A 12,411-nucleotide genomic window follows, 5' to 3' on the forward strand; every position below is an offset into this window, starting at 1 on the left:
GCCAGATGAGATTTAAGGTCCCTCCCAACCAAACCCTTCTGTGACTCTGATTCTCTGCTCGGAGGGACACTGGTGGTGCTCAGAGCACCACTTTGTGCTGTGAGAGGAGCCCTGAGCCTTAAAAACGAGACCTTTTAATCACTTCCTGTGCAGACCAGATGCCTTTGCTGTTAGAGCTGCCTTGATGGGGCTGGGAGGGATTTTACAACTCCAGCTGACAAATTCCTGACTCTTTTTTGGCTGGCAAAGCCTGATTCCATTAACAAGGACTGTGCTGGGGTCTGGGGGAGGAGGCCCAGTGACACAATCTCCAGCATCAGTAGCACTTCCCAGCTCAGCTTTAGGAAATGACTGTTGGTTTCCATGCTTTATTATAACAATGCATTAACCAAAGCATTCTGGCCAGTATTTGAGTTACATGTCCATGGCATGTTGGAATAATCATGGAATACATAACAGGTGGCTTTGGGATGGAGAGATTCATGAGGCTGCTGAAAGCCTGGTACCCTGTGGAAAAGTCTAAATAGCCCATACAGGGTGTAATCAGCTGATAACCCCATAGGCAAATGTGGAATCATCTGATAATCCCAGGCATGTCCCACGTAAGGCCACGCTTCATTGGATTGAGGCCCATTTCCTATTTTTCCCCATAGTTTCTCCTCCTATACTTCATTGAGATAATCTTGGTCAGGATAAATCAAGAATCCAGTAAATAAACTGTCTGTCCAGTAGGGATCATAAAAGAGCCCATTTTGCTCTGAGTAAAAGATTTGCAGCCACACCTCATCCTCCTGCTTCAGCGCCAGGATGGTGGATCCAGAGGCCACATCGTGGTTCCCGGTGTTGGCATCGAAAGTCTTGATCCGGTACTGGCCGTTGTGGACCAGGCCAATGGCCAGGTGCTTGTTGGCCAAGGTGATGTCGTAGGTGAAGTAGTAAATCCCTGGGATGCTGCAGATGAACTTCCCACTGGAAGCATTGTAATGTCCTCCCTCGTTCATCAGGATCCTGTCGAACTTGATGGGCAGCCTCTCCCTGGGGTAGCTGGTGGACACGGCCACCGAGAAGGCAGACCTGGCCCTGCTGGCCCCGCAGCTGCAGGGCCCCGGCAGCCCCGCCTCGCCCTTGCTCCCTTTGGGCCCTTTCTTCCCCGGGGCCCCGCTTTTCCCGGGATTGCCCTTTAAGCCCTTGGGCCCCCGGGGCCCTGCCTTGCCGATGGCTCCTGTTTTCCCCTTGGGGCCTGGCTTGCCAGGGTTTCCTGTTCTGCCCTGGGGACCTGGAAGACAAATGATCTTATCAGGTTTTCTTATCACTCTTGAGGCAAAGAGCTGATAGAGCGGCAGAAGGGGGTTAGAGCATTGCAGCAGGGATTTCATTTAGGAGGGAGCCATTGCTGGTGTGACAACCCCAATGAAATTCCACCTGGGGCTGGACTGACTGACCAGCCAAGGTAGGCAGGGAGCTGGTGTGGTAACAGTGGAATTCTGTCCTTTTTAAGGAGCAAAGGACTGATTCCATCATCTGGCTCACTTGAGAAAAAGAAGGAATTAATGAACAAACTTTAAATGTTTGGGTTTTATAGAGTGGGGCAGGTTTGTGAAGCTTTCAGAGCCTCAGTTTGAGTAGGTGAATACTTTTGATCTCATTACTTTCCTTTTTCTTTGCGTTTTTTTACATTTAGCATGAGACTGTATAAAAACAAGGTAAAAGTAAGTCTAGATGTGGTAAAAAACCCAGCCCAGCCCAGCTGGGGGACGAACCAGCAAACACGGGTGGCAGGGGCAGCCTCGAGATGGGAAGGGAGTTGGGCTGGCAGTGATTCTGGCTCGGTGGTATCTGATTTGAGCACAACCGTGAGGATTTATGCAGTGCCTCTTGACCTGCTGTTAGCAAGAGCAGATCGAAATGCGGCTGTGGCTGGAAATCTGCTCTCCAGATTGCCGGTTTGGGGAGGGAGGAGGCAGGCAGCCGCAGGCTGGGCTCGCTGGCGTTGCTGAGGCAGGAGTGCTCTCTAGTGTGCAGAGGAAAATCTCTGCAGTGCACAGAGCTGCTCCTGATGCCTCTGACCCCGCCTCAGCTCTGTTTGCTCTGCGCTAGGTCCGGCACGGCCAGCGCCTGTCCCGTTACAGCGCTCAGGGCAGCCGATGCTGCTTTTCTCTCGTGGCTCTGGTTTTCCTGGGAGCAGGAACCTGAGACCAGCTCCTTGTCTGCTCTAGAGAGTCCTGAGCAGGGCCAACCTCACTGTGTCACAAAAGGAAGCCAACACAAACTGCAACTGTGAGGACACGGCGAGAGCCTGGAGCCCCTCGGACAGGCGGGATCCTTCGGAGGAGTTCTCCATGTGAAGGAGCTGTTGCCCCACAGCTTCCACCCTCCCATTGCCATGCTGGGCGCCTCTCTCTTACCTTCATCGCCGTGCTCGCCCTTGTCCCCGTCCTGGCCGTCCTTGCCATCCTTGCCCGGGAAGCCCATCCTGCCCACGGTGCCCGGAGTGCCGGGCACGCCCGGGGGCCCGGGGGGCCCGGGGGGCCCGGGCAGGCTGCAGGCCAGCTGGGCACCCTCCTGCAGCTCCCGCTTGGCAAAGCCCCCCAGGATGTGGTTTGCCACGCAGGGCACGGTCCAGAGGAGCAGCACAGCAGAGAGCATGGCGCAGCCTGTGGGGAGCAGACAGGATAAGGCAGCAGCCTGTGGGCACCGCTGGCATGGGTGGTGTAGAAACTTGCACAAAAATGGGAGATTATTTGGCTTGTCCTGGCAGGGTGGGGGAGCTGTTTGCTTTGGTGTGATGCTATTCCAAGAACTTGGCTCACGGAGTTTTCTAGCTCAGACCAGTATTTTATCAAACTTACTCTTCTCCAAGTCTGTGTCTGTGGCCATCCCTCATTTCATTTTGCTCCCTGAGCCTCTTTTCCCCCCAAAACACCAGCAGCAATGGCAGAGAGGTGCAGAAAGCAGCTGCTTGGGAGCAGGGGAGTGGAAGAAGGAGAAGGGGCTTGGTGCGAACATCCCCAGCATGATGTGCCATGGTTGGGTCACTGGGGTTTCTTCAAAGCACAAAGCACATCATGTGATGCAGGGCAGGACTCAGAAGAGAGGCTGGGCAGGCTTTGGGCCAGGTCTTAGTGCCTTTTGCCTGGCAGATGAGCTGAGCCTCATCCTCTTCCCCACTGCAGCTCAGCTTTAGCAGCTTCTCAGTACTGGAAATAAGATGCTTAAAGCACTGGCTAAATTCCATGTTGGCCTTAGCTCTCATCCTGCTCTCAGCTCCTGAGGGGTAGAAATGCATATTTAGATGCTCCAAATCCAGCCAGCTGATCCTACATATTTATGCTCAGTGGGAGCCCCCAGTTCTGTGATATTATAATTAAGAACATGCAGAGGAGAGGGAAATGCAAACCAGATCCAGGGCTGGATTTGTCTTCTTAAGTCCTTTGGTTCTTCAGCTCTGATTTGCTGCTTGTTGGTTTAATGGACTTGTGAGATGGAAAACACCACCCCATTGTTCATGTGGAAAGTTGAATGAAGGCTTCTGAGTTCATGGGAAGGGAAACAAAATGCCTGTGGAGGGGGAGATCAGAAGGCAAGCTGCATCCCTGCTTCCCAGGAACCCCTCCAACAGGGCAGAGAAGTGACAGGTGTCTGGAGGTAGATGTGACTCACAAGCTGTGGCAGGGAAAAATGTCATTGTGGAGCTTAACCTGGAGAAAAGCTGGGAATGCCTCATGTGGAGAAGGAAGGTGTGAGAAGGAGCAGAGGGTGGGAGAGCAGCTCCTCCTGTGACAGTTTCTTACCATAATTACTTCTGATACCTTGAGACAGCCCAGCTCATTGACCTGATGGGATAAAAAGGGCAAACAAAATCCCCTGAGGTCGGGAGGTCTGTGGGACCAGTACTTGGATAAGCGGGGAGTATCCAAGTTGGGGCTGTTCTCTGGCACAGCTCCAGAGCTGGTGCTAATTAACAGCACCACATGAACACTTCATCCCATATCCCAGCAATGTGTGTGGGATGCAAAGCACCACCACGTCCACAAGAGCATCTATAAATACCCTCTTCAAGAAATCTTTTTGAAAGAGAACAAACCTCATGCTGTTCCACCTTAAAAGGAAAATTGTTCCTCGATGTAGAAGGTCCAATGAGCTCCAAAAAGCAAATTGGAAGCAGATCAGCATCTCCCCTCTCCGTGGTGTGGGCAGCCAGCCCAGCACAGGAGGCTGTGCAGCAGCAGGGCTGATTTTCCAATGACATTTTAACCAATGGCTTTGTCACCAGGGTTAGAGACCTTTGGGCCGTGACCAATGCCTGTTCTGCATTAAAGTGTTTCTGTAAGAAAAGATCCTGCCTGGAAGAGTCAGGATCAGCTGTACTTTCTGCTGCTTCCAGGGCAGCTGGGCTGAAATCCCAGAGGAAAATCCCTGAGGGTTGCCAGATGCAGGGTTTGGTGGCACGTGCAGTGACGATGATTTTTTGGCCAGTGAAGCCACCCTGTGCCATGTGGTGGTGGGAATAGGAAACTGAGGGAATTGCTGCTTGGAGGGAGGCAGGAGCAGGATGAGGGGACCCAGCAGTGAGTGAACACCATGACTTTCTTCTCTATTTCCTTTCAGTATTCGAGGCTTTCCCAAATGAAACATCCATCTTTCTGCTTCACAATTTCCTAGTGTACTTCAAGGTGTCTTAATTAATCTTCAGGATAATCATTATCTCCATGAGCCTAATTCTCAGCTCTGCAGGCTGCCCTGCAGCATCCCTGGGGTGGAAGCAAAAGGAGCCCTTGGGTGTGAGGCTGATTTTGGTGAAATCAGGTGTAACAGCAGTGACAGAACAGCAGAAATTGGTAGATTTAACTGTTAGGAGCCAGGGAAGCACTTACACCCACAGGGGTTTGATGTGTTCCCTGCTGCTGCACAAAGCAAAGGAGGTAAAGCAGAGGATGCACCTTCTGTCCTTGGCTGCAGGCACCGGGAATTCCTGTGTCAAACCTTCCCTAGCCTGGAGCAGAAGCACCAGGAATTCCTGTGCCAAATCCTTCCTAACCCCGAGCTCAAACCCATCTCGGCAGCTGCCCAGTGCAAGGACAGGCTCAAGGAGGTGGGGGCTCCCAGCAAATGCTGGGGAATGTTTCCCTCATGGTGTTATTTCTCTAACTGGCAACTGTTGCCTTTATGGATTCCTGCGCAGGCTTTGGAAACCTGAGTGCTCAGCGACTTAGACCTTATTTGGGAAGTTTTCAAAGTTAAGGTTAAGAGGAGGGAGAGGCAGAGGAAGGAAAGTCCTACTCACCAGCCTGATCTCCTCAGAGGGATCCTGACAGGCGCTGGCAACCCCCAGGGCTTCAGGCAGATGTTTTGCTGCAGATCCACAGCCCCGTCCTGCCTCAGCAGGTCCTGGGAGGGCTGTGCAGGATTGACTTTGGTCCTTTTTATTCCTGTTTTACTCCTTCTCGTGCGTAGTTTGAGCTCCCTGCAGCAGCTCCACTTTGGCTCCACGTTGCCAAAGGCATATTTTTATTGTTGTGTAATGGATCTGTGCCTCTTCCTCGGTCACGTGGCACGGGAAGGGATTTTTACGCACATGTGGCTGGAAAGCTCTTGATGCTTAGGGAGCTTTTCCCACTCTCCCTCTCCCTCACAGTCCTGCAGGAAAGGCTCAGGGGCTGCCTGGATCCTTTCTGATTGATGCTGCCCCTCTCTGCTGTAGTCACTGCTCACACAAGCAGTGAATGGGTAACAATGATCCAACTGGGGAACAACTTTCATACTTTATCCTAGAGCATTAAAGGGAAGAAAATCTTGTCCTAGGGGTGGAAACGCACTTGAATCACTCCAGGCTTGAATTTAAGGACCAAGTCATGAAGCAGCAGTTCTGCAAATGCAAATTTGTACCTCAGCACTTCTTCAGGCTGATGTGCACTACAAAATACAACTTTGTGATAGGGGTGGAAGGGCAGGAATGCTTCTGTCTTGGGAAATGATTGGGATTTTGTTTTAAGCTTGGAAAATAATTACAACCCCCCAACAATTGCTTCAGGTAAGACAGGAACAGCAGGAGCAGTAGCTGAGGCTGGAGCAGGATGCTCTGGGATGCTGCCAGGGCTGGTATTGACCAGACTCATCTTTGGTTGTGGGTTCCTGCTCTGGCCCCACCAGGATCCCTCATGGGCGTGGGACAGGCATGTGCCTGATGGCAGGGCTCCAAACCCTGCCCTGCAGCCAGTAAATCCTTTCTGCTCAGTGCAGAACATCAGCTGATCAGGAGAATGCTGGAATTGTCATTCCTTGCTCTGCCCAAATTCATCCTTCTCAGAGTTGCCATGGTTTATTTTTAAGCTTTCCCCTGTGCTTGCTTTTGGCACTTGGTGGGAACGGATCTAACATAAAAACGAAGTCTGTACACAGTTGGCTTTGTGAGCTGGGCCAGTTTAGATGCTCCTGGGAGGATTGGGAACATTTGGCTGAGGAAGCACAGGGCTGTTTTCGTGCTGTGCTGACAGTCCCACAGAGCTCCTGCAGAGCCAGCGCCCGGCCCCAGCTCCCTGGCACTGAACAACCTCCAGGGGAACAGCCCTTCCCAAACCCGTGCAATCCTCAGCTTTGCATTTCCCTGGGAAAAGGGCTGCTCTAGAAAAGCTGGCTCACCTCTGGCACTGGGGTGAGCACAGCTGGGACAGACCCAGACACTGCTCCAAGGGCTGCTCTGGAAATTGGTCAGATAGAAATTCTCACTGTTTGCCTGTTTCTATGAATTTGTAAGAACCCAGATCTCATGCTGGGCCCCTCTGCCTGGGTGTGGGCCAAAAGGCTCAAGGCATTGCATGTGAAATAGGAAATCAGGTGAAAGCTTCCCCTGGCTTTGCTGCCATGCCAGTGGGATGGGCCTGGGAAACCACAGTGGTTTCCTCAGATGGTGTGAAAAAGGAACAGCTCCTCTGCTGACCCTGCTCCTACCCCATGGCACCTGTGCTTTGGGAAGGGTGTGACATGGGCCAGGGACGAGAGGATGCTTGGACACACAGCAATCCTGCCAGGCAGTTCCAGGCAGGAGCAGGGAATTCAGAGTTCAGGGTGATTTTGTGCCCAGGTCTGCAGTGTGGGGAGAAACTGCTGGGAAGCTCCTGCTGGGCAAATGGAAAATCTGTCTGTGCTGCACAGCCAGGCCAGGCTCCACCGGGGTCCCAGACAGCTCTGCTGAGAACACTTGGCAGCACAATTTGTTAAATAAACAAACTGCACAGAGAATCAGAGCAGCCCGAGACTCGTATTCAGTGCTTTTTGTGTCAGTGAGACACTGCAGGGGACATTCAGCAGATCTTGTCCCCTCTGAGCTGCTTTTTAGCAGAAGCCTCTGTGCTGTGACTGCTGTGGTGTCCCCAGGGGAGGGGGGCTGGCTCAGGGACAGGTGTGGGCTGGGGGTGCAGTCCCTGCTCAGGATGCTCTGCCTGGAGTGGGGGGAACAACTCAAACAATGCCCTGCTTGAAAAGCTGTCAGTGAGTAGAGAAGGTGTTCATGCTGCTTTTGTGGTGAATAATGCTAAAACCAGCCTGATTCATGGATCCCAAAGTTAAACATCCTGGGAGCCAGGTGAAAATGTGGCAGATGATAAAGTGCCTGATAAAGGATCAAACAAGTGATGCTATTGACACCTCACCCAAAGCTGCTGAGCTGGCATAGCTGGCCCAGACACATCTGCCTGACAGCCCAGGCCCACTGTTTAACAAAAGGTTTTCCAACACACCCCTCCCTGGAGTAGGGACTCCACTCAAGGCCACTCCTCATGGCTGAGCCAAAGAGATTTGCCCACAGTCATTGGTCTGGATGAGTAACACCATTCTCAAGCTAATACTTTTTGCTGTCTTTAGTATATTTGCCTCAACATAACTGTTTTAATATAAATGCTTCACTTTTGCTTCAAAACTAGTGCACTGTACTATACTAGTAGTTCTGGCTACCCATACTAGGTAGTAAATAATTCTGTTTAAGGCCTTTTTAGTCTTATCACTAACATGATAAATCATTTATTTCTATATAAATATACCTGGTTTGCCATCCTTAATCCTGCAGGACAAAGTCACCTAAAGGTTCATTCACCCTTTGCTGTTGCTGTGCATGTGCTGTGGGGGAGACGTGGGAGTGCCTAAATGTGGGTAACCATCAGTTCCCAGCCCAGGGCAGGGCTGTGTCCCAGCATGGAAGGATTTCCCCTTGTTTACCATCTGAGAACTCACTAGTTTCATTGTTAGGCACTGACCTTGCAGCCACGACTTTGTAACCAAATAAAATGATTCAGCAAATGCCAGAAGAGCTTAAATTCACACCAAGGCTGGAGGCAGCTTAAAACCCAGCAGTAACAATGGGAGTGTGCCTCACCACAGATGGGTGTCAGTGCTTTGGGGTTTAGGGGAGATACTAATGGGAAGGAAGAAGCATTTTTCCACCCAACAGGCCTCCAGTCTTACTGTGGGATGGTGATTGGAGTAATTTTTATTGCCCTGCATAAAAGCAGTTTGGAAGTCTGTAAGCAGTCTACAGAGAGTGATTGTCCCTCTCCAAAAGCCCCCATAAAAATGAGTCAAAACCCTGTTTAAACTTCAAGGATGCCCTTGAGGCCATCAGCTCTGCTTAGGAGCTGGAGCCCTGACCCATTAAGATAAAAATAAATAGAGCTTATTTTGGGAAGATGGAAGTGGGAACCAGCCCAATCACCAGTGAGCCACTGCCAGCACTGAGCAGATGCTGTGCAAAGCTTGGGGTTATTGCTTTTTGTTCCATATACCTCCTACGAATAATTCAAAGTAAATTCAGTAAATTCTGTAATTCAAAGTAAATTCAGCAACCTTTTTGACTCACCACAATTGGCCCCTACCTTGATACTAAGTAATATAGTTAGACAAGAAAGGATTTCTGAAAACAAGTTGTATTTCCCAATCACAAAAAACCTCCAGCCCCCCTGCTCTGGAGTCTGCAGCACCAGACTTGCACCTTAACCACATCCAACAATAATGTAAAATAAACAAGACACGAACAAAATGAGAAACAATTTCCCTACTCCTACCTTAAACAACTGAAAACCTATGGCAGAGATCCTGCAAGAAGGACCAGTATAAAAAAAATTCTGAAAAAATATCTCAAATCTGGTGTACAGCAGGTTACCTCAAACCTCACCTCAGGCAGCAAACAGGGTAGGTAACACCAGCAGACTCTCAATTTTTCACAATTTTTGATTCTTCAGGGCTTTCTTTGCTCTTCAGCTTGTAAACAAGAGCTTGTCAGGCAGGAAAATATACCAGGGAAGCTGAAAGAGATAGTAACAAGCTTGGCAAACTCAGCTTTCTGCTGCAGCACACCAAGGCAAGAGGGAGAACATCTGATATAACCCCTAAATTAAACCACCTGTAAGATGCTCCCAAAGCAGCCTCAAACCTTCTTCCTTAACAAAACCCACAACTTTATACCCAGTGAGAAGCTGGGGGCTGGGTTCTTCAGCTTAGAGCCGGTAAAACTTCTCCACCAGCACACAGAGAAAGGCTAAAGGCTAAGAGCACTAATATTTAACTTTATATATTCCTGCAAATAAACCAGGATTAATTAGAGCAGGCAGCACTAACGCCTCCCCAGCTCCCTCTGCGGGCTGGCACTCGCTCCCAGCCTGTAATTTCCCATGTGAAAAAGGTTAATTCAGAATTAGTATCTCTTTATAATAAGCTCCCAGGGCCAAGGCTTAGCCCAACTGCTCTGAACCTGTGGTTTCAGGGACCAGCTGCAGATCTTTCTCTTTGTTTCCTAATCAGAAGGAAACCTCCCTCACATTCCACAGCTGCAACCTATATAAGGGATGGAGCTCAGGCACTCTTGTTTTTCCTCGAATACTTGAAGGGAGGTAATTTTTCATCTGCAGCCCTCAAGAGCATGGAGAGCACTTGGAGGATTTGCATTTGTTTGTACTGCTGCTTGCCCTGGCTCTCTGCTGGCACCCAGTGCTCGCCCCGCTCCAGGGGCCGGCGGGGCTCTGTAGAGGGCCCTGGGTTTTTGGCAGCTCCCGAGGATGCTGCCAGCCAGCTCAGCGCGGGGCTGCAGCTGCCCCAAGGTGCGGCACCGGCCCATGCCCTCCTGCCCCCCCTGCTCAAGGTGCTGCACGACCGCGGCCCCCGGGGCTGGCACAGCGAGGCGCCGCGGCTGCAGCCGGACTCCAGGGCCCTTCGGTACATGAAGAGGCTGTACAGGATGTCTGCCACCAGGGACGGCATCCCCAAGGCGCAGCGAGGCCGCCTCTATAACACGGTGCGGCTCTTCACCCCGTGCTGGGAGTGCGAGCGCAGCCCCGCGCACCTGGGGAAAGGTAGGTGTGCAGCGCTGCTGGGAAGGGTACGCGGGGTTTCTGTGCCGGCAGCACCAGATAAAAATACCTCCTTTCTTTACCGCTGCTGCTATTTTAGTCCTGGAGGCTCTTCTCCTAAACTGGGGGAGTTTTTCATAGCCTACTTCTCCTTGAGTGGCATTAGGTACAGACATTACAGGCTGGGGAACACCACACAAGTGGTATGTACAAGACATGCTGATGTTTCAGGCTGACTCATCTCCTCATGAGTCAGAAAAAGCCACAAGCAGATCTAAGTCAAGTAAGAAAAGTGGAAAAAATGTTGAGGTATAATGGGCAGTACACTTCCTTCTACAGCCCATCTTGGTTTTGCTTTTTTCAAAGAACTACGGCACAGGTAGGAGACTTGTACCAAACTGCCAGAACCCACTGCCAGAGACTCCTCTCCTTGCCTGGTGCATTTGCTAGAGAAGAATCATGACCAAACCCTGACGGGAAGAGTAGAATTACTTGTAAATCAGGCTCAGAACTGGGATGGCTGGGCACACTGTAACTTATGGCGCTTCTATGGCTTTCTTAAATGTGGGCTGATCACAACAACAGCACCTAGAAATCATTGGGTGTTAATCCTGCTGAGGTGACCTGAGTTCTCCTGACTTGCATTTTTCACTAGAAAGACAGATAAACACAAGCATTGTGCTGCTGCACAGGAACAGCCCTTTGAGGTGGAGTTCATGGTTTGTATCATCTCGAGTGTTGAGGTCTGTTACCCCACACCAGCACTAAGGAGACAACAGCTGACTTCCTCCTGTGCTGGTTCTTTTAAAGAAATGGAATCTAATAACTGTTAAAATCAGGGGCTTTCTTTGTTTTTTTAAAATTTCTTAATTTTTAACTCGTATGTCCCTGAGCAAAGCAGAAATTTCACATAGTAAATGTAAGGGAGGGCATCAAAATTTTAACTTATCTACTACAACAGTATTTATGTCTAGGTCAAAAAATAAGACACACTAACACTACAGGAATCTGTTTCCCTTCCCAGGAGATGTTCACTCGGTGGATTTACTCTTCAGCTTGGATCGTGTTACTGCTCTGGAGCACTTACTCAAGTCTGTCTTGCTCTATTCCTTTGACACATCTCTTCCCATTTCCTCTTCTATTACCTGCATATGCCGTTTATCCCTTAAGGAACACGATTTTTCCAGCCAAGTTTGTCCCAGCATTTCCCACTCTTTAGCTTTTAGCCTGCACTTTGACGTTAGGAAACGCAAATGGGTGGAGATGGATGTGACTTCTTTCCTCCAGCCTCTGATTGCTTTGAACAGGAGGAACGTGCACATGGCTCTGAACTTCACTTGTCTGATGGGTGACCCACAAGGGAGCACAAAATTGGGAAACGCTGTGAATGTGACACTGGTTCCCCCTTCCCTTCTGCTGTATTTGAATGACACCAGCGAGCAAGCTTATCACCGGGGGAGCTCACTAGGGCACGGGAGGAAAAGCAGCAGCCCGCCGGCGGATCCTCCAAAGGGTGACCGAGGCCAAGGCAATCCCCAGGGTAAAAGGGCCTCTCGCCAGCGAAGGAACGAGAATCCCAAAGCAGCCCCAGCCGCCTCACCCCATAACCTAAGCGAGCACCTGAAGCAGTTTGCGTTCCCTCAGCACGAGTGCGAGCTGCACAACTTCCGCCTGAGCTTCAGCCAGCTGCGCTGGGACCGCTGGATCATCGCCCCGCACCGCTACAGCCCCCAGTTCTGCCGGGGGGACTGTCCCCGCGCCCTGGGCCACCGCTACGGCTCCCCGGTGCACACCATGGTGCAGACCCTCATCTACGAGCGGCTGGACCCCGCGGTGCCCCGGCCCTCGTGCGTGCCCGCGGCCTACAGCCCGCTCAGCGTGCTGACCATCGAGCCCGACGGCTCCATCGCCTACAAGGAGTACGAGGACATGATCGCCACCAAGTGCACCTGCCGCTAGCGGCGCTCCGCTCGGGCTGCCTCTGCGCTCCCAAATACAGGTTTGGCTTTGGCACCCTCAGGGGCCTGCAGCTACGACTGACTGAGCAGCGCTGCTGTAACTCCAGGAGCTGGGATTT

The 12,411-nt window shown here is 51.1% G+C and overlaps 2 protein-coding genes across 2 annotated transcripts; one reads left to right on the forward strand and one right to left on the reverse strand.

The window, feature by feature from the left end:
- Positions 1–438: 438 nt before the first annotated feature.
- C1QTNF2 (C1q and TNF related 2) lies at positions 439–5,426 on the reverse strand. Its single transcript, XM_084215642.1, has 3 exons — positions 5,285–5,426; positions 2,406–2,654; positions 439–1,276 (listed from the first exon to the last, which is right to left on the reverse strand). Exons 2-3 carry the CDS (start codon positions 2,644–2,646, stop codon positions 663–665), a joined length of 855 nt encoding a protein of 284 aa, XP_084071768.1. The 5' UTR covers positions 2,647–2,654; positions 5,285–5,426; the 3' UTR covers positions 439–662.
- A 4,481-nt stretch (positions 5,427–9,907) lies between these two features.
- GDF9 (growth differentiation factor 9) lies at positions 9,908–12,293 on the forward strand (the record flags this gene model as incomplete). The annotated part of the gene is made up of 2 exons (XM_084215662.1): positions 9,908–10,341; positions 11,339–12,293. 2 exons carry the CDS (start codon positions 9,908–9,910, stop codon positions 12,291–12,293), a joined length of 1,389 nt encoding a protein of 462 aa, XP_084071788.1.
- Positions 12,294–12,411: the final 118 nt, after the last annotated feature.

Source organism: Fringilla coelebs, assembly GCF_963513975.1.
Source record: "Fringilla coelebs genome assembly, chromosome: 15".
Classification (NCBI taxonomy): domain Eukaryota; kingdom Metazoa; phylum Chordata; class Aves; order Passeriformes; family Fringillidae; genus Fringilla; species Fringilla coelebs.